Genomic DNA, 26,378 nt, shown 5'->3' with positions numbered 1-26,378 from the left:
CCCTTTCACATCCTCTAACTATGCTACAACATTCTGTAGCCCGCATTTTAATAGAAAAATGTTCAGCTTCCAGAGAATAAATGAAAATCATGTTATAGCACATTTGCTTAAGTTGTTGCTTCCATAGCCCCTTCCATATGTATGAATTAACATATGTGCCTACCTAGAAATGTTGCTGAGAGCAAAATCGGGAASATAAAGCATCTTATCTGTAATCCAGAACAGAAAATCCTCTTTGATCCAGTACTGGGGATTTTTTTTTCTTAACATCACAGTGTACAAATGAGAATAATTCCCACGATGAAATTCAAATACACAAAGGAGTGACCATCTGCCATCAGATGTGTCTCTTGTAACACTAGATTATTTGTTTTTTTATGCATTTGTAATGAGTATACTTTGGAATTAAAGCAATAAAACCAAAACTGAGCAACAGTCAGCCTTATTTATACATACCTATATGAGAAGCCAAACACATACTACTTTATATTCTGATAAAAACGTCCTAAAGAGTCCTGAACATTAAGAAGCACTTACCTTTGTATCTTTCTCACCACAGTAAAGGATTAGCTGACACAATATGCAAGCCTTTTGTCATCTCTTTTGAGAACTGTAATTGTTCTGAAAACATCAACACTTACACAGCTACCACTTTTAATCAATATAAAAGCAAAATTCCACAGTAAACAAGGAAACTTTCTACCTCCTCTTTTATTAGAGAAACCGTACCTATTTTTATTTCACACTTTTGGAAATAAGATCAAGCTGAGTTTCCCCAGAGAAGGCAGAGCATACATACAGAAGAGTTGAGAATAGACTACTTACACTAAGAGTTGTTGTGTTGTAATTCCAAATCTTGATCTTGGATATACCAAAGTCATGTGACCGAGTGGGATTGCGGATAACAAAGTAAAGCTGAATGGGTGGATAGAAAGGGCACATCCAGCTTTCCTTCACGGTCTAAAACAAAAACAAAACAAAAAAAAAAATCAACAAAAAAAAAAAAAACACACTCACTTAATGCTCTCTCCTAAAGCAGAATATTTTGACTGATTTTCCCTCCCTCCTCCTGCCAAGTAAACTGATCAGAAAAGTAACCACTTGATAAAGTCCAAGTTAAAAGCAAAGCCTTAACCTCATTTTCAAACAGTAAATCCAACTCTCCCACCTGCCGGTAAGACAGCCCACAACAGTCGGACAATTAGATAAAGGTCAGCTGCTTGCTGTCTCAGTGAGGTATCCACATGCTCACCAGTGACATACAGTCTGCCATGCTTTGCAACTGCAGGGTCAAAGTAAGTCCAGTTTATTTTAATCATATTAATCAGCTTTGCAGGCTCTGATGGGGATCACAGAGCACAATGGACACTGTATAATCATTTTTCAATTTATAAAAGTGCTTACACTTCTGTTTTACCCTGTACAGAGTAGAATTTTATTTTACTGCCTTATTTTAATTAAGCTTTAAACACAACTAATTTCAATTACAGACCTATTCCTTACAGATATACAGAAGTCTAAACTAGAAATTTTCTCAGACATGACAAACTCCAGATATGAGTTTTACAGACAACTGACAATCACAACAGTTTAAAGTACAAACATGTGCCTAATTATTGGTGTTGTTCTTAAGTGCTATTTTTACATGTTCAGAAACCAAGGAAAAGGATGTTTTCACAATCACAAACTAAAAAAYATCTCAAATACTGAAAGAGTATCCTTCTGGTAACTGAGAAAGAAACAACTTGTTTAAAAATTAAAAAGTAAAAGTGTGAAGGTTCTTTGGAGAAACAGAAAGGTTGGGATTTGTGTAATTTAAGTACAGATAAATGACTGAAAGGGACAGATACAGAAGTGACAGAAAATGCTCCATGAAAGAGACAGGAGTCACCCATAGCATGAAGCTCCTCAAGACCCCAGAAGGTTATTTACCAGTGATTGCAGTATTCTGGGATTTGAAGACCACATACATACCCACGGTTTTTAGTCCATCTTATGATTAAAAGCACACTAATGACTAAACACACTATGTGTGTTTGTGTGCGTATGTGTGTTTGTGTGCATGTGTGCGCGCATGCAAGAGTTGTAGCATCTACAGACGTGCAATCACAGATGACTGTCCCTCATGTTTGGCAGTGCATATTGGCATATGGTGGACACGCAGAGTTCCCTCTTAAATGCTGAATATTAACATTCTTGATGCCAAATGCTACTTCAAAACAGAGATAAAGTAGGGCACAAAGTGTATATGCAGACAACACCTCAAAGATAAATTATCTCCCTTTTTATTTTTAAAGGGCAGGCAGTACACACATTGGGTATACAAAGTCAACATTTTTCCACATCATTTTGCTTGAAAGGGCATTTTTCAGTTTTCCCTGAAAACAGCAACTGCAGAACTTTATCAAATACTTTAGATACATGCTTGATGACAGCAAGGACAGAGCTCCACCTGCCTGCTTCAACGATATCTGGAACAGAACAATTTCTCAGAAGGTAATTTATCTAGACCAAGCTCCTGATGGCTGAGGATATCTCTGCCCTAGAGGCCTCTCAATTAGCTCTRGGAGATGGATGTTGCTTTGAGTGTCAGTTTTAGGTATGAAAAGCCATAGAAGTACCCAGAGGGTTTAGTCCTTTCAATACATTAAAAAGAAGGTGTGGGGGGGAGGGAGACAGAGAGAAACTTATCAAAGAAGACAGCCCTTAAACCAGTGTGAACCTAACTTTCCACTCAAAGTGGGGTCAACTTCAAAGCCAGATCTTGTTGCTCAAGTCATATTATGAATAAGGATGTTAATAATAATTTGCCAACAGCCAAAGACCATCTACTGAGTGATCCATCTCCAGACTTCTCAAGTCTGATACCCTAGAAAAGGGCATGGAGATTCTTATTTGTCTGGAATCCAGTCTCTCCAGATTATCTGAGACAAAGCCTGAGATGCCTTCACAGAAGGGCACCAGAGTCAGTACCAAAGTGGAACCTGCAGTTCATGCTTCTGTCTAGTATCTCTGTAAAGCTGCACACTCCCTTCCAAATAACAGAAGATGTATCAGTATCTGGAAACATTACTTTCACTTCTGAAGAGAACTGTAGCACACTTATCACATACCCATACTCTTCTCTAAGACCACATTCTCTGTCCAAATTACATCTTTGATGCAATACCATTCCAGCTTCAAGATATGAAGCTGGAAAAGAATGTATTAATCAATGAAATATAAAACCTCATTACATTAAGAGTAATAGGATACATGAATATATGAGAAATGCTGTGGATAACGGTTTTATAATGGATTTATAATTATATGACTATATAATTTATAGTTATCTAGAAAGCCTGTGAATCATTACTAGTTCTCAGTAAAAATGTCACCCACTGGAGAGCATGGCCTATAAATAAGAGTGAGTATTTACAACACTCAAACTACAATTTCCAAGAGACAATAAGATGTTTGAAGTCAAAAATATTTGTCTGGAAATAATAATCCATACTGAGTTTTAATCAAATTGCAGAATATTCCATACATGCCCTATATTTTCGCTTACCCTACAGATAGAAAATCAGCAGCAGTGCAAAGTGAGTTATAATTTATATTTTCAAAAGACTAGCATTTAGTATCCTCACTCACTAAGATTATACCATTTTTACTAAGATGCAAGCTCTGAAATATGAAGACTTTTGAATACTCTGCATTATTGACTCATTGAARGACATGCAGTGAATCTGTGGCACAAACAAAGGCCTGGATGAAATCCTGGCTGTATAAGGGGCTATAGAATTTTACTAATGTATTTGGTAGCATCAGGATTTCATCCCAGCTCTCCCAAGTCCAAGATCTTTAGCATACAAGCACCTTGTGTCTCCTCATCATGCTATGTCACAGAAAGCCACAAAGCCTTTTTCTTTTGTCATGAGACACATTCTGCTTAGTCCCTTGTTCAAGAATATACACACACCTGCCCATCCTTATCCTTCCAGGGTCCTTCCGAAGGTAAAAGGGGACAAGGGAAAAGAAACACAGATCCCTCCTACATGTAGTTAAATTCGTATTAAACAATCAGAACAGTAAGTTAACAATGAGACTCCCATACCTTCAGGTCACAATTACTTATCAGCAGACATACTGTAAAAAGCAAAATTCCCTGTCCTTAACATTCCATGATCTTGTTCTACAGATATTAAAATCATATTCTGAAACTTCAAAAACTGAATGTTCTCCTTCAACCAATATCCTATCACAATGCATATATATATATATATATATATATAAAGGAGGCAGAGTTAAAGTTGCATCCTTCCAGTTGCCCGGTCACATAGACCAGACCAATTACTCAAATCAATCCAGTTCTGTTCTAAAACAGAATTCTAACTGAGCATAGTCATCTTATCCAAAAAGCTGTGTGTGAATAATAAATATTTTTACAATCAAAAATATCAGATAGCTGTCATGCAATCCACRCTAAAAATGTGATCAAATTTAAAAAACCCATAGCAATAGAGTATTAAATAAGTATTATAAAGAGAAATTTTTCACATACAGGAATAAACTGGCTTACATTTAATTTCTTATTGACCAAGCAGGAYAAGTCCCCTGGGTAGTCAGTATTTCGAATGTCCACATCGTGAGGAGAGACAAATATCTTATCATTACATAAATCGAAGAATTCCACCTCTCTCAAGCCCACGTATACTGGATTTCCCCAGTTAGAAAGAAGTTCCATAGTCACATAGATGGCATCCTGAATTTCCACACTGGTTGCTGTCTGCACCTAAATGAAATATTACGGTGTACATAAAAATGAAAAAAACCTAAAACGATTGCAATATTGAACAATCAGGAGCAAAAAACTTGCAGACTGAAGGACATCCTAGTAATATTCACTTTGAATCATTCTGTACTTCACCAGTTCTGCCCCCTATYAACTAGAAAGCCTACGGCAGAGTAAGAGAACCAACCTTTTCACCCTCTTAGATTCCAGTCCACTCCAAAGCCTAAAGGAAGAACAGCTCTCTGTTCTTTGTCTTACTCATTTATTATTCTGCTGACCAAAAAAAAAAAGTAGAATGTTCTGCTATATAAATGTGTGAACTGTGATTACAAACCGTATCACAAAACTTAAGGGTATGAGTCAAAATAAGGAGGCACAAGCAACCTAAATTCTGGCATTTTCCAGCACTTAAGTAATTGACTTCTCAAACAATGTTTATTTAATAAACATATTTCTTGGCAATTCATGCATTTAAAATATATATATACACTAGTCAAACAGTTCCAACTCAAATTCATGCAAAAATTGAAACAATGTGTTCTTCAGCCAGCACAGCTAACTATATTTGATGTTTTGCCTCCCGTAGCATCTGTGAGTATGAAGGACAGAGACATCTAGAGATCTTTTATGTCTCTTGCAAATATGCATTCCAACAGGTCCATGCTAGCAGGGCGGCACAGTAGAAGGAATCTGAGTAGATAAAACATCTCAGAGTAACTGCTGCTAAACCGTGCTTTCCTTTTCCTCTTCAGATCATCCTGAAGAGCATGATCTGAACCCAACAAACGACCTCACTCTTGCTGACTAACAAATAGTAATCTGCTTAAGATACAACTAGGAGGTTTTACTGAAAGYATGAATTCAGAACCCTACACTAAAAGTTTTTTTTTAGAAACAACAATATGAGATACTATGGCTAAGTCCTCAAACGGAGGAAGAACAACGTAAACATGACAAAAACACGAGTGAGGTCTTCAAGAGGCCCCATTACCTCATTACCATTTTACGGAGAAAAATATTTGTTCCATCAAAGAGGGTGATTATATAAATACAGTTGACAAAGTAATTGTGGACTAGAGACATCCTTTATACTCCCTTCTACCTCAAAAAGGCACTTCAATAAAGTTGCCCAAAGGAAGTCCCTATTCATAAGGGGATAGATCACTCAGTATTATCAAAACAAAAACACATTGAAAAGTATCAGTTRTTATGCTCATTCACACAAACCCTCTCTTGCGCTGTGGAACCTGCTTCAGATTTTTCATCAGGTAGAAATAAATCCTTGTCACAGGCAGAACAGCTCTCAATCTCCTGAAGAACTTTCAAAAGTTTCTTCTGTTTCCTGAAACACACACATTCTTTTAAGCTTTATTTCTTCATAACTCATTTATATTTAGGAAAGTTTTGTTGGTGTGAAAGTAAAGAGAAGACAGCATGAACCCYCACACGCCAGGCATCCCCACACAGAATGGTAACTGTCCTAGAGTCCCATCTTAGACACATAGTGTCTGCTTAAGAGGTTGGGCTCCAGTTCTCTGCTATACCTGAAGTGGTCTGAGAAGGTACTGCAAAAGCATACTTAGAGGAAGATGATGGCCATTCCCAAATTCACAGACACTGGCACAAGGCTGGAGCCTTCTCCATACGTTTGCCACTGCTTGTATGAAGTGTCCTACATCTGACGACAATCAGGTGTAGTGCAGGTCAATACTGAAAAGTCTCCCCCATAAAAGGAAGCTAACCTTAAAAATATATACCTGCTTCCAAAAAGACTTATTCTTTCAACAGCTTTTGTGACTGCAGTCGTTGTCTGACTTTTTTCTGAAGGTTCAGTCATTGCAGAAACACAAATAGATGAAACAGGACGTGTCTACATAAGAAAAACAAACATTGTTCATTTATGTTTTTCTCTATATACACAAAACGAGTATTAGTCTGCATCTCCGAAATAAATGAGAGTTTGGGCCCAGCTCTTGTATCAGCTAACCTGTACTGACTTAAGTACTTTTCACAGAATTTGTCTTCGTTTGTAATGAGAGTCAATACTGGAGTTGAAACTCCCACATGTAAAAAAACAACATAAAAGAATTCCCAACAACCGTTAAAAGTATTACACCTATGTCTAAAGTCTCATTTTGCAAATATAGTGGGACTCTGAGTTGGCCAATGCTTTAGTAAGGGTCTGCCTAAGCTTTCTCCTTCCCCCAAAAAACATCATAAAAGCTTTGAAATCCCCCTGCCCCAAAGCTGTTTTATCTAATAAAAAATCTAGACTTTAAATAGAGAGGTGGCATAGTGACAGGTCAGACAAAACATTGAAGAGAATTACAAACAAATGTCCACTTGCTCACAACATCCTTGCTGGAGAATCCCTGCCTTCCAATTTGGTCTCAGTTTTATGAACTGCAGTAAATTGTTTACAGTGTCCTCCAGCCCTTAAAAAGGTTTACTTTCCATCCTTGGAGAATCCCAGTTCTTTTGTTGTGCCTCCTCCTCTTATTAATCTTGGGGTGCAGGCAGAGAAAGAGAATGTAAGGACTCCATCTTTTAGGTATACCCTGCTCCCTTTGCTATTTTTCCTAAACAAGGCAGGAAACTTAATGCAACAAACAACTGGTCAGACAGCATTCCCATTTCTATCATTTTTGAAAATTAAAATAATTTCACAATGCTTAAAAATGAATTATTTTTTAAACATTTGTAATTCTGCATTGTTATACATTTAAATATCAAAGGCCAGGTTTTCAACAGGCTTTAATTGTTAGTAAGCAGAACTAAATCACTTCTGGCAGATCAGTTAGGTCAGCTTTCTGTCYGAGAGTTCTCTGTCAGTTTTTGAAACTCCTTCTCTGGCATCAGCATAACAAAAGTCTCTTAAATATTACTTGATTACTTTTCATTTAAGCACAACAATATTAGTCACAATGTTAGTAGGAARTTATGTTATCTGAGAATACAGAATAATTTTTGCACAACCTCAATCGCAAAACTATGCATATCTCAAAAGGAACAGATTGAAAAAGTTGACCTAAAAGATGGTAACAACAGCATACGCAAAGTATTATCTACAGTAAATGAACTTTTATGCTGAACAAAACTCACCAGGAACTTAGTATCACCTCAGAGACAGAAAGAGATACATACTCATAAAGCATTATTTCATAACCTCAGGGAGCATCATCTTAGGTTAAAGAAATCAGTCATTTTGGAAATTCTCAGAGTTCAAATGAGCATCTCCAAAACCATCCTATAAAAATGAGGCTAAAACGCATCAATTTGGAAACAGATTTTGAATCCGTGAACACTACCCAAAACAGAGAATCCAAAGCAGCCTCATAAGTTTCAAATTATGCTCCAATTTCTTTATGTCCCTTCTTTCTCTGAAAAGGACTGAACTATTGGTTATACACATAAAGTTTATCCAGGATTGTCAATACAAACCTCCTGATTATTTTACTTAACACGTAAGAACGGTCTGCTCTAAATCTGGAGGGAATTAAGGGGTTTTTGCTGATTCCGTTGTTTCGTAGAGGAATTCCTYGTTGCTTTTAAATATGGGTATTGGAGATAAACGAGGAACATGCAGAGTTAGGTGCCRACAACCTACGCTACCTCCCCATCCCCAAAAGCCAGAAGCATACATGACAGCTCTGCTCCAGCAGCAGAACATGTATTAACAGGGAACTGTGCCCATATTAATGAGTTCCGTAGGAAGGTAGAATTTATTGGCATGGGAACCACACATCATCTTAAGCAGCTTTCAGAATGAAAAAAACTAAGCGYGCAGATAAGACAGGTCTGCACAGTCAAGTGTGCAGTTGCAAACCCAATCATGTGACTGGTACGTCAGTTGTTCACTGATCCCTGAAGTCAAGACAGCACTGACATGATATCCTGAAGAAGCAGATTAAAAAAAAAAAAATCACTCTCTGAAAGAATAATTCAAATTCAGTTAGAGTTAAGAGACATCTCTGTTCATTCTTACACAGTCCCAATATACAAAAGACTAATTCATGAAAAAGGTTTTTGCTACAGTATCAAGTGTCCCATCTCTGTATYTTGCCATACCTTTTCATGGCTTGTGGAAACTGACTGCCTTTGCAAATCTTTCTGCAATATTTCATTTTCAATTTGCATAGCTTTAATAACAGCAGAAACAGAGAGCTCAGGATCCTTCTCACACTCRTTCTTTCGTGTGGCTGAAAGTGGTCTTTCTGGTCGACTTAATGGTCCTGCCACCAAAACATGCAGAAATACCATTAGTCCCACTGTACGAGTACAGAATGTATTTGAAACATACAGTTCAGTAACTAACAGAGGGCTCTGCTAACAGTCTGTAAACAGCTCAAGCAAGACTGAATTGCTTCAATTTGTTTTTACATTAGAATTCCAGGTCACATCTACCATAGAGATCAGTTGAAACAGTGTCATAAAAAAAGGAAAACGAGTAACTGAAAAAACCTGGGATTTTTATACTTTAAAATGCTGATGTATTTGTTTTGTTTAGGTATTTAACGGAAATGCCCTGTAAAAAAAAAAAAAATGTTGAAAATAAGTATATACAGTTTCAGTACACCAGACTTTTCACCTAAATTACGGATATTCAGCTTTTTCAGAGGAATTCAAATAATGCTATGCTAAATTAAAACCTGCAATCCTGATTCCATCCCATTTTTTTGTTTTTTTTTTTAACCCAGGTAAAGCCCACACTTGAACAGCAAATTTCTAGAATAAGCAGCAGTGCCTTCAAAATGGGGTTCTCCAGAAAAACAATCAACATTTTCCAGTATGATACCAGATATGGGCATATCTGCCCAGCACTGGAGATCAATCTGCAGTGTTCGAGGTGTAATTTAGGCATAGCGCCAGCCTGATGCTCAGTCAATCTTAATTGTGCCACAGGCAAATACAGCAAGCAGATCCTCTTTCCAACTGAAGCAAAAAGATGTCCATGTTGAGACAGCCTAGAGCACAGGCAAGTACGTGGGAAACAGCTGAGCACAAAGAACTGGACAGTTCAGCAAAGTCACAACACAGTATGTTCTAGATGTGGGTGATGTTAAATTGTGACTGCATGTAACCACCACTTCAGAATATATAAAAGATGACACTAGCACTGTTTGCAGCTCTGAACAAGTTTGCTTCACAGTGTCTGTCTTTGCACTCATCTGTCACCCATCTCCTTACAGTAGAAACACAGGTAGTTTGTGTGCTGTGGGAAAAATGTATTCCTTTCTTGCTATAGATGTTTTGTGTTAAAATCTTCCACCTAAGTGACAATTGCTAATTTTGAGAAGAGACCTCTGTTAGTACCTAAGAGAATGGGCCTCCAACAGGGAAGTAGAAAAGAAGTCTTATGCTTGTAGGCGCAAAAGGAGAAGAAAGATTAAGAGGTAGGAAGATTAAAATGTACAGGCTCTGGACTTTCACACAGTGCTGAATCAGAACTCCTGAGGTGGCACAGAAAAAAAAAGAGTGAACAACAAGTAAGAAAAGTCTCATGATGACAAGTGCATGCAGAAATTACAGCTGAGCTGGGGGGGAAGGGGATGAGCATGAAAACTCCCCTTACTGACATTATGTATTTTTATTTCTTACTCAAGCAAGTTTTTTCCTGTCTTTCCTGCTGCAAGGACTCAGCAAAAAGTGGCCGAGTGATTTCACTTTTTGATCTGATGGGAATGTACATTTCAGCATTATCTTTTCTTTTTGCAGAGAAAACCCGTACTGGCTTCACATCTGCAAGGTAATAAAGGAACAGAAATAATCAAAATACAGAGATATTTAGTCAACTAGGGAAAACATATTGGACCTTAAAAACTAAAGTTTTTCCACCTTAATTATACTGGCATAGTCAAAATGACAACCTCCACATTCCTTTCCTCTTATTCACACTTCCATTAAAGTTAAAGTACATACGTGTGGCTTGCACTGACTCAGTGAAACAAAATATACCATTATAAAATACATTATACCAGTATATCTCTGTCTGCAGCAGACATTTACCTGCATTGCTGTCAGTAAATGTAGAAACAGAACAAGAAGCCTGGAGTTAGGCCAAAATAAATTCTTAAAACAGAGACTAAAATTTAATCTTCCTTAAAAATGTCAAAGGATAGAAGGTTGCCTAGTAGAGTTTGTAATAGAGTATGCTTATTTGAGAATATTAAGGCCTCCATTGCTTGCATCCCAGCTTTGAAACTTCTCTCTGGAGAAAAATCACTTACTGTCTAAAGATCTTGGCCCAAATTGCTGAAGTGAAAGCAGCAGAGAATGCACTGGAACATCTGGGAGCTGCCACAATAGACATAGGGGCACTGAACTGCTTGCCATGTGAGGCTCCCCTAATATCTCCTCTTCATCATTGTCTGGTTCTATAGCTCTTATCCAGTCACAGGGACAGAAGTCCTCCTGTACTTAAAATGACACGGAAAGGCTGAGCCAAACTTCATTCAGATCACCTTAGATTGAGCATATAGTCCAAGAAGCCCGATACCCTTCTCAGGAYGGTGGCAGAAGAGGAAGGAAGTCAAAACTTCCAACATCTCCCAGAACTAAGGATCTCTTCTCCATCTACACCATCAGATTTCAGSTACTAGTTTATATATACACTGAAGCGAAGATATGCCCCTCCCTCTCTCTCAAGGGCATAAAACACATCCTGGGGCAGGCTCAGGACTCACAGGACCCACTACTACTAAGGGCTCACTGCCAAGGCAACAGGATGCGGCTGCAGCAGGGCTGTGAATCAAGCTACGCTGAGAAAAGCTCCCTCTGCTCTCCCCTTCTGCTGTCCTCAGCTGAGGTTGGGCACACTCACTGCTGCTCCACCGCTTGTTTCCCTTGTTCTTTTCACTGCCTCTGGCACCTCTCCCCATTCACATCCCATATCTCCATGGCAATAAGAACACTTCTCCACTCAATTCATTTTTCCTCTTAAGTTCCTCTTAAGTTGAGCTATTAACTATGGATAGATTAAAAAAAAAAAAAAAAAAAAAAGTACCTCAAAGGAGGTAAGTGAATCTTGAGGAGGACTCAATGTAGGTCAAGCCTCAGACTGAGCTCTCTACCTTTAATGAGTAAACACCTTTGAGATGCAGTGACTGATTCAAGGCTTGGACATTGAGGTCTCTAAAGGAGAACACAGAACCTAACAAAAAGTCTGGTTCATATGGCCAGATAGATACGCTCTTTCAAATTAGCATATTCTCAAAAAAGGATGACTAGCACATGCCACAATAGGAGGCAATCAGTATCTAGGATGTGAAATGGAGGAAGTTGAGACTAAGATGGTTCAGCTTGCTGGATAACTAATAAATAAATAAAAGTAATCTAAAAAGAAATAAAGAGGAACACTGTTGAAAAACCTCAGTCTGAGAAGATCCTGGTTCAAGAGTATCTACGCCCAATGATGCAAGCAGGTTAAACAGGTTACTTTACCAATAAATAAATAAAGATATAGCAGTGCTATAATATATATGCCTTAAGATACTGCTGAAAGAACATTAGTCTCCCAAATCAGTAGACCAGAATAACAGATTTGCTAAAGAGCATGAAAAATCTCCAGAGAATAAAGAGCAACCAGCACAAACAGCAAATTCCCTAGTCTATCTTCAGGGAAAAAGTAAAACAAAGGGGTTGACGCAAGGGGACAACAAAGCAGTCAGTGAATGATGCTTAATATTAGCAACTTGATTAGAGAATGGGCAAGACTGAGCAAAAATCTTTAAGAGCTATGAGGAAGTATAGCAAGGGCACGGCTTAAGGAGGTCAGATCAAAAAATTAGCCCCAAATCTTGTCTTTGACAGTGGTGAGAGCAGGATGCACAGAAAACATACAGGAACAGAGCAACACTTCCCTTTACAAACACTGCCCAGCAGTGCTTTAGGGATTTCTTCAGCAGAAAGATGCATGTAAACAACTGTTTACTAAACTTCATGGAAGTCAGGAGTGCTGTTGTTATGTAAAGCCTTTCTGAATGCATTTAAAATTTAGCTTTCAAATCATCCCCTAGCGTTGGGAACAACTTAATTATACATTACATAGAAAAGCACTACCTTTTGTTAGCTTTAGACCTGCTGCTTCAAAACATCTTTGGTGTCCTTAGTTCTGGTATTACAAGTGAAAGTAATTAAAAGTCTAGCACCACATGCTATTTTATAGAGCTCTATCTAATCTCTGCACTTTTACTCTCAAACATCTCTTTTCACACTAAAGAAGTCCTTGCCTACTTTGCCACGTTGTGACTGAAGGTTTTTCCTTTGTATTTCAGATTACCATTATCATCCTTCACTGTACCTTCTACATTTAGAATAATCTTGATTCTTTTCAATCAAGTCCACTTGGATGCTGACTTAATTGGAGATCTGGCATTTTCTCTAGTCTTATTGCTCCTGCTCAGTAGAGTAGGACACACAGTTCACTGGACGAGTTACAACCCAGGGCCATCATAACAGTGAACTAGGTCTTCAGAGTGGAAATGTAGCCTATGCAGTTCTCCATTAGGAAGGAAAAAAATAGACCAAGATATTTTTGGAGTCACCATACTTCAGTACCCTGGAGATACATTCATCTGGAACTTGAGTCTTGTTTTGAGACTGTACAAGCGCCTGATGTTCAGCCATCACAAAAAGAACAGATTTTAAATGGTCAGCAGTTCTTGTATCCTCACCTTGATATAACACATCTGGAAGAACTAGAAGCTTGTTTTGGATTTGTCAGACCTGCTTCAAAAGTTTCAGAAGGGAGGGGGAAAAAAAAGAGACAAGGATAACAGAGATTTTGAAAAGAAAAATAAGTGAGAATGGAGGAGCTGAAATGCAGCAGAAGTTTTAGCTAGCATTATTAGAGAGTGCTATTTTTTCCCATTAAAGTAGAAAAACATTGTGCTAACAAAAAGACAACTCTTACTAAAAGAAACAATGGAAACTAACAAGAATGCTATAGAAGAGATGACAAAAAAAGACTTTTAGAAGAAAATCATGACTTTGAATCACTGTGAAAGGTAGCTGAGGAGAACTGAGGTACATATAGGGAGTACTCATTCTTAAAGTAAGTCCTGCAAGTAATACACAAGGAGACAAAGCAGAAGCTTGACATACAGGTTTTACTAAAGCAAGAATTCTCTTATCTGAAAGGATGCACTCATTTCATTGTATATGCTACTAACTCTTGAAAAAAATCTGAAGTTCTCCTAAAAACAGCCACAGTTTGTTCACGGAAGTGCCATGTCTTCTGTTGTACAACGYAGCCTGTTCAGACTGGATGATACAGCCATTCCTTCTGGCTTATGTGACTGTATGAGAGCTGGAAATAAAACCTGGGTTTCAAAACAGTAGTCTAATGTGCTTCTGCCTTCTGCATTCAAGGGGCAACATTTATTTTTCAAAACTAAGTACCTTCCTGCACGTTACTTTCAATATTGTATAACATTGATACCAGTTTCAATCCCCCTGAAAGGTCCTGGGAATGCAGGTTTCAGGGCCAACAGAAAGAAGCACAGAATTGATGTTACTGTAACCTTGACACACAGGCTGGTTTTCGGAGCCCTACCATATATCCCTACAGGCTCAATGGCCTTTCCTTTAGCTAACAGCATAGCAAAACCCAGGGTGCAGCTCTCACAAGGCAGAACAGCATCCCTACCATATTAGACCAAGTAATCACCTAGGCCAAGATTTTCATCTCTGAAAGCAATCAGCAGTGGATGCACATGGAGGAAAATGGCACGTACGGTGCAATTCCTTACCAGGCATGATCTGACTCTGGTAGTCACTAGTTAAGGAACATCTGAACTGAAGGAGATATTTAGCCCATAATCTAAAATGAACCTACTCCCTATTAATTTGTTCAATCTGTTAGCAAGCCCAGTAATAAACTGGGCTCCACAATATTCCACAGCAGTGATTTTCACATTTATTTACATACTACTTTAAAACAAATTATATGTTATCTATCCATATACGTACACACTTRAAACAGTATCTGTGATTATATACGGGTCTGACACAGGCCCTGAGACTGTAAGAGGCAGGTTGATCCTGATAATATATTAGCCTATAAATATACTTCAAAAAGAACTGTTTATGTAAGGATACACAACAAAGGAACCCCCACACACATCCGAAAGTCTGAGATGTAACATGGACTCTGCTCGTTCTCTGCACTCTCTGGGAAAGAATGTAGGCAACCAGGGCTGTGAACCCCCTCAAAAAGAAGCAAGAGTATTACCTCTGTATGAGATCCTTCCAGCACCAGATTGTGAATATCGCTATTAAAGGAACTGCTACAGGTCTGTACCATAATTTAAAACAGTAGCATGCTCAAAGAATTAATACAATACTGTAGAAGAAATTTCCTAATATACAGAGACTTACTACTTTGATCCTGCTTGAACTCCAGCAGAATAAGTGCACTTGAATCAAGGTCAGAGCATCCTGCAGCCTCCTGACGTTCAGAAGCTTCTTTCTGCGATGATTTACTGCTACACAATTGAAATTCTCCAAAGTTTGCAATTGTTTCCTCAGTAGGAGATGGTTCTGAAAACACATCCTCTTCAACAGAGTCATAATCATCACTAAGAGAGTTCTCATCCACCCTTTTCTCTTCTATACTGAGTTGCAAGCTTCTTCGCAGATCCTGGGACAATTCACAGATGTGTCAAGAAAGCTCAAACTTGTCTTTTAAAATGTAACAACACAGATGCACCTTCCTCCCCCAAGAGGAACAAGTACCTTCTCATAAACTCAAAGCCCTGATCCAGCTAAAAAATATTTATATTCCTACGCCATGTCTTCACTACTCTGGTGAGGAGCTGTGAAGTCATCCTACATCTCCTTTGTTCCTCAGAGTGCTTGCAGAAAAAAAAATGGAGGTCAAGAAATTTATATGTGCAAAAACAATTTCAGGAATAAGTTACTAACAAGAGGTAAGTAATGGAGAGAATGAGCATATACGTATCTTCCACCTTTACACAGTTAGCAAGCCAAAGGATTTGGTAGTCTTTTTGAAGACAAGTTCTAATCCACATTTTCCAAACACCTTCCTCAGACAACAAAGCTAAAGTAATAGCAGCTTCTTAACAAGTAATTGAATAGATGATCATACTTCTGTCTTGCACACATCTGTAGTTGAAAAAGCAGTAAAAGACTTGTGGTCTAACAGTTTCCACAAAGTTTTTTAATTGGATATATTGTAACATGTTTTTATACAAAAGTTAATCTGTTTTGAAATTTTGAAAAAACTGCTCTGCCTCTCTAAGCATATGCCACAAACAACACGAATGATGCTAGAGAGCCTTTTGGCTTTAAGAATATAAAACAAAAAAGACTATACACCTTAATTTTTTTTCCCTCCCTGCTTTCACTGGTATCAGGTTAAGCAAACTCTATGAGTAGATGAAAGCTTCCAGGTATCTTAGGTACAACCAAACCGTGATAGCATATGTTCAGTTCACAATGAAAGCTTCAAATTACTTTCGTAGTATGAATTACGCTGATTAGGAAAGCCTCACTGAGGAAAACACATAACAAAGAGCAGGCAAACTTAGATTCAAAAGGTCTATAAGCCCTCTCAGTCCTTATATTGAGCATATCTTCCCATCAATCATATTTCTGGGTATTTGACAGAGATTTGGACTTTCTCTTGCCTTGTCTTGCTTTGGTTTGAAACCTGATGACATCTGTGCTGTAACAAGGCATTCAAGAAAACACCTCAGAGCTTCAGGAAAAATGAAAGTATTTATCTGGGATACAAAGAAAAGTTTTGGTGGTTTAGCATTCTTAGCTTACTACTTACACATAATTATAAGTGTCAGTATAAACAAGTTACGATTTTGTAGAGGAAAAAATCATAAGCTCAAAAGCAACATAAGAAAGGTAGAAAGAAGAAGCAAGAATGGACCGAGTCTGATTTTTTTTTTCAAACGCTACCTGAAAACATGTAGCACATATACACTCCAACAATGCACTAAAATTGTACACATCTACATAATTGGAAGAGACAGGTGTAAAGACACTGAGAAAAAAACCTTAGGTCATGTTTACCAAAAGATTCAAAAGCTTTCATAATGCTACTTGTTTACTCAAATCTTCTGTTATAAGAAATCTGAACCCAAAATTCATAACATTAACTCTCATATCTTAAATACTGTGTCATATTATCTCCTGCTGTGAACACAGTCAGTCTAGTAAATGCTGTACTGAAAACAGGCTGAAAACGGGGGAGGACACAAAAGAAAGCCAAACCATCATAGGTCTACTTGGTTACTGATTTAGACAACAGCTGATTTAGTAGTTAACACAAGTGTCTTTTAGATGTACCACCTCAAAAACATTCGTTCTGGCTCACAGAACTCTGACTAGTGAAAATTGTTTAAAGATTTAAAGTGTAAATCACTGCCAAACAACTGGGCGGATGTTCCAAAACAATGAACTAAAAATTATAGCGAGACATACAGACAAAGACATTGTAAGTCACAGGCTTCAACAGCAGGACAGTCAACAAGAGAAATTAGCCAAATCTACAGCTAGCTACGCTTATAAAAATTTCATTTTCTCAAGAACCTTTCCTCAAAGGAACAGTATGCACAGTACTAACAGATCCACACATATCCCTACAACTTTATATCAAAATCATGGACAAGACAGACAAAAAGTCACAAGCCTTTTGTTGTTTCACTCAGCCTTTTGATCCCAAACTATCTATGACTCCTTGTAGCATGCGAGGGACTACAATGTTGATATTAATTTTATGCAGAAGATGTGCAGAATGTTTTGTATAGATCAATAGATATATTTCCTTCTATTTCCTTCCAAGATATGTTTGACTCTGTGCAATTTAAATGCTGTGGCCTGGTTTATTTTGATAAAATCATGTTAAAAGTTGACAAATGAAGCTTGCTGAGCTCCTCACTTCTGGGATTAGAGCTAGAGAGCAAGTAGAGATGAAAGGAGTCAAAGGGTAGTGATCAGAGATGAGAACAGGAGAAGGGTTTTCATTGGGAAGCCTTGAAAAGCAAAGGACTGTTTGCCTGAAACTGCGTACGAAATCTGGAACCTTCGTAAGCCTGAAATATGGATGTTTTGTTTGAAATCACCACACCAAACTTCTGCAAAGTTTGCTCATCAAATTATGCTGTAGGAAGAGAAAGGATAACAGTAAAAAAGCACACACTATCCCATACCTTTATGTCCTCAATACTTAATAATATTTTTTCTTTTTCACCATCCCTGCAAAGTTGTGTAATGGAGTTCAGGGTTGAGTCTTCAAAGTTACTGGATGGACTGCTACCAGAAGACATGAAGTTCTGGAACAACAAAAAAATTAAGAGGTTTACTGTAATTTTAATTGCAGATGATTTCCCAAGATTATCAACTGCAGAACTGAAAGGGAAAGTAAAAAACAATATGGAAATTTACAGCTTCTAAAATACTAYATGGGCTTTACTTCCAAGAGAGAAAAAACATCTAAAGAAGTGATTAGAGAAAATTTCAGTTAAATGTGAAACAACAAAACCAAATTTAAAAGAAATCCAAGTTTCAGATTATTTTCAGGTTCTGGGCTCCCCAGTACAAGAGAGTTATGGAGCTACTGAAGAGAGTCCAGTGTAGGGCTACAAAGATGATCAGAGGGCTGGAGCACCTGCCCTGGGAGGAACAGCTGCGAGAGCTGGGCCTCTTCAGCCTGGGGAAGAGAAGACTGAGGGGGGATCTTATCAATGTGGATAAGTACCTGAAGGGAGGGTGTCAAGGGGACGGGGACAAACTCTTTCCAGTTGTCCCGTGTGAYAGGACAAGAGGCAATGGGCAGAAATGGAAGCACAGGAAGTTCCGCCTGACCGTGAGGGGGAATTTCTTCCCTGTGAGAGTGACAGAGCGCTGGAACAGGTTGCCCAGAGAGGTTGGGGAGTCTCCTTCTCTGGAGATATTCAAGGACCGCCTGGATGCAACCCTGTCTAACATGCTGTAGGTGACCCTGCTTGAGCAGGGGGGTTGGACTCCAGAGGCCCCTTCCAACCTTACCAATTCTATGATACATATTCTACGAGGAACTGATTTTATGCAAAAAACACATTGTGGAAGTGATTCTAATTCCTTTAAGCCCTAGTAGTGCTTTAAAGGCCTCCATATCCCCATTTTCTTCTCTAACAAAGCAAGTACATACATACATGCATGTACATACACTACAATATATGTAGGGTAGCAAGTATACCAAACAGTATCTGTCACCTACCATATAAAAGGTCCAGCTAGAGCTAGTATCATACACTATTCCTTATTATCAATGAAATGGTTCTATGTCATTAGGTCCTAGAAGTTTGTGTTTTCTGTAAGACTTGTATAGTCACACCAGCTGCCCCTTCGTAAACCCACCCCTTCCTCATAGCCTTCAAAACAGTTTCAGTAATAACTGACAAAAGGTAAAATCTGCATAGATTAAGGACACAAACAGCTAAAATTCATGTGCATGTACACCTTGGATTAAGGCTGATGATGAACCTTTGAGGTCTTGTTAGTTTTACAGAAGTATAAACTAGGAAAATATGCTTGACAAATTCATCTGACATAAGTGGTATCAGCTGTGAACAGTTTCATATATAGACAGAAAGGCTTTATTGATGCCATTCATTGGTCAGGCAGAAAAAAGTCAAAATTTTTTTCTCTTTTTAAAAAGGACATTTATGAAGTATGCTAGAACCAACTGCAATTAGTAACCAAATAGAAGGCTAACCAGTCAAACAACATGCTCATATCAATACAGTAACAACCTTTGATGGAAAGCAACTTTATTGCTTATAGAATTTAAATCTTTAACTCAGATTTCTGTTAGGTAAAACCATGACATGCAGCAATTTCAGTCTAACTACTCTAAAAAATTAACCTAAGAATAGTAACAAATGTTACTTAAGCCTTCTCTAACCTGAGTCAAGAATGATGTCTGTATGTATGACTGCTAAATGAACTGAAAGATTCTCCTTTAAAGAGATACCTTGGTTCTGTCTGAGAAAATATTCTACTGCTATAAACTAAGTCTTAAGATGTTTTAGTGTTGCTGACCAAGATTAGATTTTTAAACATTTACTTCCTTTTCATTTTGCTCCTTCCTCATGACATCTCATCGATGCCAAATTCTCTAGTGAAACAGCTATTACTTACAGGGTTTGCCTGCACTGATCAAGATTGATAACTGGGCCCATTCAACATTTTCATTGCCATTACTATGAACAACAAAAGGCAGGAGCAAATTGTACCTGGGAGCAATAGAGATCATCATCATCATTTGTCTCCATGTTCATGCTTTCATAAGGTTCAAAATCCTCAGAGTACTCAGGAGGAGGTTTAATGCAGAGTTTAGATCCACTTTCTGTTTTAATCTCCACAGCTTTCTGTAAAAAGAAACATTTAAAGAAATAAGGCTTTGTTCCATTAATAGTACACAGAAGAATCTGTTTTACAAAACAATGTCTGYGTACTACAAAAGGAATCAGAAAAACTACTTAAAGTAATTGCAATTTTTGGAAGATGGGTTACTCGTGTGTAATGCACAGGGAAATGTTGTGTCACAAACATTCAAACTCAAAGATTGATTTGTCCTTTAGAACGTCACAGACRTGGCTATGAAGGTGGTTCAGATTACTATTTTACTTTGTAACTAGGATGCAGCCAAAGCGTATGCACCACCAGTTACTGAAGCATGGCTAACGAGGGATAACCCATGAAGATCTGAGAAATCTCACCTTTCCATGCTACACTACTTCAGCATTCCACAAGAGAAACAGAAAGCAGAAAGTCCATATGCATCTCCTAAGGCGCAACCTTACCGGTAAGGAACTGCTTTGCCACTTTTGTATTCTTGTGCAAAGATACACACTCCATTCTAGGCAATCCTTCTACAAGGATCACTTACAGGAAAGTCTCAAAACTGAATGATGGGAATACAATTTTATGAAAAGTGACCTATGATCTGGAAATTTCCACAATGACATTAGACTTGGTTATCAACTGTTCATACACTCCTCTATCATTTTGTAACAGTCAGGAACAGAGATCTCCCACAGAGGAGATGCTAAGGCAACTTGGTAGTAGAATGYATTCTGTCAGTAAGTCTACTTTCTGGCCTTGTAGCATACCTTAGTACAGCCTGAAACAAAAAGTTTGACATTTCCAAACAAATTGCTGGATCCTTTGGCTATCCCCCCCCCAAAAAAAAAGCTATTGGGAAATTCCTGGAAAAGTTCTGTTTGTTACAGGGACATCAATCAAGTCAAATGGATGCAAGAACAGGGCTCTCCTCATCTGAAAAGTATATAGGAGTACCTTTCCTTTCAAGAAACAGGGAAAAAAAAAAACAGAACAGGACACCAGTAAGTCCGGTTAGGTGGTTGCTGATTAAGACTAGTTCCATGGCAAAYTCAAGTAGCATTTCGAGAGTGAGTTTACAAGGTGACCGTGTCTAGGTAAGGTTGTCATGAAGGCACCCCTATCAAGTTCTGGATCTCTTCCACTCTTGTTAGAACACCAGGAAGGCCCTGCTCACATAGACAGCAGAGCAAGCTGCTGGCTCAAACAGCGCATCCATGAAGGCAGGAAACACTAAGTTCAGGTCCCTGCAAAAGGCAAAACCTCTCACTGAAAAGCCATCACTAGTGCTGGATAGAAACAGAAAGACCTTCCATAGGATGAATACTAAACTACAACTTGACAAACCTCACTTAGACATTAAGGTTTACCATTAATCCAGATAGTTAAAGTTAGCTGTCTCTGTATTACTGCCAGTGGCAATCCAAGATACTTAGAATAGAAGCTCCACAGGACTAACAACACGTTTTGGAATACCACACTGACAAGTCTAGTTTACTTAGGCAGGTAAATTTAGGTAGCTGAATTTCTCTAGCTGTGGATGAAAAAAAAAAATCTTCTGACAGGGAGCTAGTAAGCTCAGTCTGCTATCACGAACCACTCTAAATCAATTCTGTGAAATGTACGGTTTGACCATCTAGATGGAGGAAAACATGCTGGAACAGCAAAGCATTCTATAGCACTCTGAGAAGACTGTAGATCTTATACCATGCTGAATACTTCTCGCATYCATAGCAGAATTAGCAAATACTGCATGAAAGCTACATTAAGAAAAAATAAACAAACCAAACACAAACAAGAAAAATGTAACCTGCTGTCTAGCAACACCTGCAGCTTACTCAGTGGTTGCTCATTTCCTTAGCTAAATAATTCTAGCTGTACATCAAGCTACTGTAACTCCACTATGCTCTCATCCAACTGGATTCAACACTTAAGATGTCAACCAAAGCTAATTTCAAGTAGTAGCTAGTTTCAAGTAGTACGGGTACCTATAGCTGGCTACCTTTCCGATGCAGTCAGAGGAGATTTCTTCCTCTTTGCCCGTCTCTTGCAATTAGAACGACACAGTTTATGATTAGTAAATGAAATCTGACAGGCCAATATGTAAGCAGAAATCTACTGAGAGAAATGATAGCCTGCAAAATAAATCCAAATAAGCAGTAATGGTTACAGATAAAGTAATACAGTCTAAAAACTTGAATTTGCAATATTTGCTGAAAGGAAAGAAAATCTGCATGAGAGGAATACTGGGATCTTCAGTCAACTGAAGCACAGACTGGTCATCCAGCCAAGACAMTTACTAATCAAGTAGGGTAATTGTTTGGGTGGGGGTTCAAAATATACACTTCTTCTGTTAAATGAATCATCTTCTTTGACCTGTTAGATCAGATCCTTCTTAAACCAACAAATGACAGATTTCTCTACTGATCTGAGAACTACGAAGCTAATTGCCTCAGATTTCTTACAGACAGGGAATTTTTACTACTTGCATGTGTTTTCCTCTGCTCTGATATACAATAATTTCTCAYCAATTACAACTCAAGGTATGCAAACCACACCTGTGCGTCCCTTTAACAGTATTGCATGGCAGAGAACTGCAGTGACAAGCAGCAATGGATCTCCACCCTCATACTACAGAGGTTAAGTGTGCCAACAGAGATGCTAAGCAGCAGCTATTCCGCTGGAGAACAATGAGTCAATCAATCACTTCTAGGCTACAGAAGCTTCTGTAACGGATACCACCGAATCTGGACCTTTTCAAGGAGATTTTCTGCCTCTCTGGGCTTCAAAGTGGACAAAAGACTGGTCAGGGTATTTATTCGTGCTGCCACTCAGTACTCAAAATCAGATCAACACCAGGCCTCCACAAGAAATCAGCCCAAGGCACATGAACTGCCCATTATTTTCCAGTTGTAACCATTTTCCCACAAAATTATTTCCAACCTAAGCCTTACCTGAAGCCATCCTTTGCGCTTTGTTTTGCTTGGTGCAGTTCGTATGCTCCATTCTCGCAACTCCCTCTCTTCTAGCTGGGCTGCTGTCCCAGAATTTAAAGACAAGAATCAGAAGACAGAAATAAAATATTCAACAATATAAAAACTCTACTTAGTTTGTATACATATGCGTGTGTGTGTATATATATGYGTATACACACACACACASAGAAATGATCCTCTGTTCCCCTGCTGAGGGGAGAAGCATCCATCATTCATATCTGAATAGTATTAACAACAGAAGAGGCTCTCTGCTTCAGTCAGCAGCTAGTCATGTGTTAGTAGCAGGAGTTCTCAACCTCTYTGGAAATAGCTGCCACTGTGTATGTTCATAAAAATAAACTGCTTAAAGCTATGTCTGCATGAACAACATGGAAAGACCCACATTCACTGATACAAAAATACAGAAACATGTTCTAGAATAGGCGTGTAYATCATTCTAATTCATACTGGGTAAAATTTAAGCTATCTTAGAAAACTAATAGAGCCCAGAATCCATGCTACTGAAGGCAGACTATGATGCAGTGARCCCAGGATCATCCTGATGAACAACAGTTGTTATGCTAGGTTTACACTGGATTTCTGCGTACTTACTCTTGAATTAGAAAAACACATTAGGGAATTAGCAGATTAAACAGAATGTATTAGAAATTTAACATACTACACAGAGAAGYGTTCTTCATGAAAAAGTCATGAATGAAGGACATAGTCATTTCCCTCCTTTTCTAAGTCAAGGAACAGTTGGTGGCAGAACTTCTATGAAAATTCTCTGTGTATTGTTAAGCAGAACAGATGGTCCTTGTGCTGGGAACARTCCCAACTTACAGTGCAGCAATGGATTTCTGAGACAACACTTTGACTGAGACACAGGTCACAGGGCGTGTGCCTCCCCCCCAATTCCYCCAAATGGAAAAAAGACATCAGCAAAACTCTCAATACCATCCTAAATAAARGTAGCATTTCCCACATCCAAGACAGATTTATAGCTTCCATTTCTTTTCAGTGGAGAAAAACAGCTGATGAAAAACCTTTTTTTTTTAAGCCATAATTTAATGGTCACAATAAGCCAGCAGAAACCAGTACTATCAAAAAGAGCAGTCTTCCTACCAAGGTCATAGAAGCACAGAAAGATTAAACCTGAAAACGATCTCTGGAGGTCACATAGTCCAACAYTGCATTCAAAGCAGTGCTTATTTCAAAATTAGATCAGGCTGCTCATTTGAACTCCTAGTGCCTTCCCCCCCCCCCCTTTTTTGACAAGCATACTTGCACCTCTGCAGTGAACTGTTCAGAGAATTGATATGGGCAAGTTTTAACTGAAGAAAAAAAATTTATAATTACTTTTAATCGCAATCAGCTGTCCAACCTAGTTCACCATGTGAATGCATAAACACTGGTAGGAGTACTTGGGAGAGAGCAGGCAGAGGGCAGGATCATTTCTTAAGGCAACAGTGCTGGCTTAATGCCAATTTAGAGTGATCATAAAGCTACAGAGCAGATGAGCAACAGCTTGTTCTATAGCTTCAGCACAAAGTATCTTCCTCTAGCCTGAAGGTCTAAAACGGGAACAAAGAGAGAGAGATGGGAAAGGAAAAGGATTATACCAGGGAAGAAAATGTCTGGTGCCTTGCTTGATAAAACAGCCTCCTCCAACTACAGCTCCTACTGCTCCATAGGCTACTCCAAATTAACTCCAAAAATATTTTGCAGTCATCAGCATTGGTGCTGAATGTTATGGGGCTCTTCTGGCACTAAGAGTGAACTGCCCCAAGATTACAGTGCTGTCAAAGCATGGTCTGATTTAGTTGATGCTTTGGGGAAGAACTGGACGTGTCTTTAAATTTCACTTCCTAAGCAACTCCTCTCTTTAAACAAATGCCTAGAAGACCACTCATGGATGGTATGAATATAAACAGAAGGGGACAGGTAGGACTCAAATACTGTTGAGTATTTGGTTCCCAGATTTGCCCRAGTATTTTGGTATGGATTCATGCAATCAGGTCACTCTAAGCCACTAAAGACAGTAGTTCAAACCCCAAGCAAAGTAGATGCAATTGAGCTAATTGCCTGTGCTGTWAACTTCAGGAAATGGTTGATATTCATAACCCTCCATCCTACAGAAAGGATGTTTTTGTTCTGTTTTGCTGCACAGACTAGGTCAACTGGTGCTATTCCCTTCTAATCTTTAGAAGGCTTGAGCGGACAGTGTCCATTCCATTAGTGAAGAACTAAGTTATCAAAATAYTTTTCATAATCAAGGAGACCCCTCCGCTACCCTTAACTCACACCTTCATAGCCACACAAACATTCACTGGGAATGCATAGTTGTTTGTGAAGTTATGTCTGGGTTACGCACCCAGTCATAATCACTATGAACTCAAAGGTCAGTATCACTCTTACACATTATAAGCCCAACATTTAATTTGTTTATTAGGCCCTAAGAATATTTTAACTACTGTGGATTATTCCAAGAAGTTTGTGTGTCACTTCAGTATACCCCTCATGAATTACTCCAACAAACAGATCTGATAGGGAACACAGACAAAATAGCATGGACAAAGATATTTATGATAATACTTTCAGGAACTGCCAAGAGGAATCTGTACTCATTTTGCTTTATAAAGTATGATATGTTACTAATTTTTCASGGAAGACTAATCCTATAGATGGATGCTTTAGAAGTAATAAAACAATGCAATAACTCTCAAAGGAGATAGATAGGGAAGAAAATTCAGTGCTGCATCTCAGTTAGAAATCATTTCTGTAAGTAAAATCATATTCTATCATTGAGATGCCTAGAAATGAAATGGACTACAAAACTGCTAAGGTACTACATCTAGGCAAGACATTTGTACAAATCACCAATGACTCCTACTCTAAGCTCTAGCAGTAAAATAAAATGAAAGAAACAAASTAACAGAATTATGATTTGGTTGATATCCTTCATTGCAGCTATATATGTTTAAAATAATACTAACAGATAGCTAAAAATGCACCAAAACACTGAGTTCCTCTCCAGTGGAAATAATGCTACTGTCTAACTCAACAGAAGAGGGGATCAGACTCCCACTGAAGTCGTTAAGGGAACAGTAGCAGAGATCTCAAACAGAAACTAGGTATTCTACCTGAACTGAATCAAATATCAAAAAGTAACCACAGAAATCTAGTCAAGCCTAGAACTGGCAGGTGCACAGCAGAACTTGGGGAGGATGTTACTCTTGACCAGAGTTCTATTACAGCTCCTACCACAG

General features: G+C 38.4%; 1 protein-coding gene across 6 annotated transcripts in view; it reads right to left on the bottom strand.

The window, feature by feature from the left end:
* Positions 1-26,378, bottom strand: part of KATNIP (katanin interacting protein) — an 81,115-nt gene that overhangs the window by 47,856 nt on the left and 6,881 nt on the right. For 4 of the 6 annotated variants that reach the window (XM_085307237.1, XM_085307236.1, XM_085307241.1 and 1 more), the window contains exons 5-15: positions 23,089-23,171; positions 20,026-20,160; positions 17,959-18,081; positions 15,152-15,413; positions 10,373-10,513; positions 8,843-9,006; positions 6,532-6,644; positions 6,002-6,116; positions 4,562-4,774; positions 3,962-4,033; positions 826-960 (exon numbers count right to left, since the gene is read on the bottom strand). In XM_085307237.1, coding sequence (XP_085163363.1) covers positions 826-960; positions 3,962-4,033; positions 4,562-4,774; positions 6,002-6,116; positions 6,532-6,644; positions 8,843-9,006; positions 10,373-10,513; positions 15,152-15,413; positions 17,959-18,081; positions 20,026-20,160; positions 23,089-23,171 — 1,556 coding nt within the window. The remainder of the gene's footprint in view (positions 1-825; positions 961-3,961; positions 4,034-4,561; positions 4,775-6,001; positions 6,117-6,531; positions 6,645-8,842; positions 9,007-10,372; positions 10,514-15,151; positions 15,414-17,958; positions 18,082-20,025; positions 20,161-23,088; positions 23,172-26,378) is intronic. The other 2 variants (XM_085307238.1, XM_085307240.1) reach the window with 2 other exon arrangements.

This window comes from Rhea americana, unplaced genomic scaffold (genome assembly GCF_003343005.1).
Source record: "Rhea americana isolate MKP2758 unplaced genomic scaffold, rheAme1 scaffold_255, whole genome shotgun sequence".
NCBI classification, from domain to species: domain Eukaryota; kingdom Metazoa; phylum Chordata; class Aves; order Rheiformes; family Rheidae; genus Rhea; species Rhea americana.
Note: the sequence above shows the minus strand (reverse complement) of the source record. Positions and strands in the feature narration are given on the sequence as shown.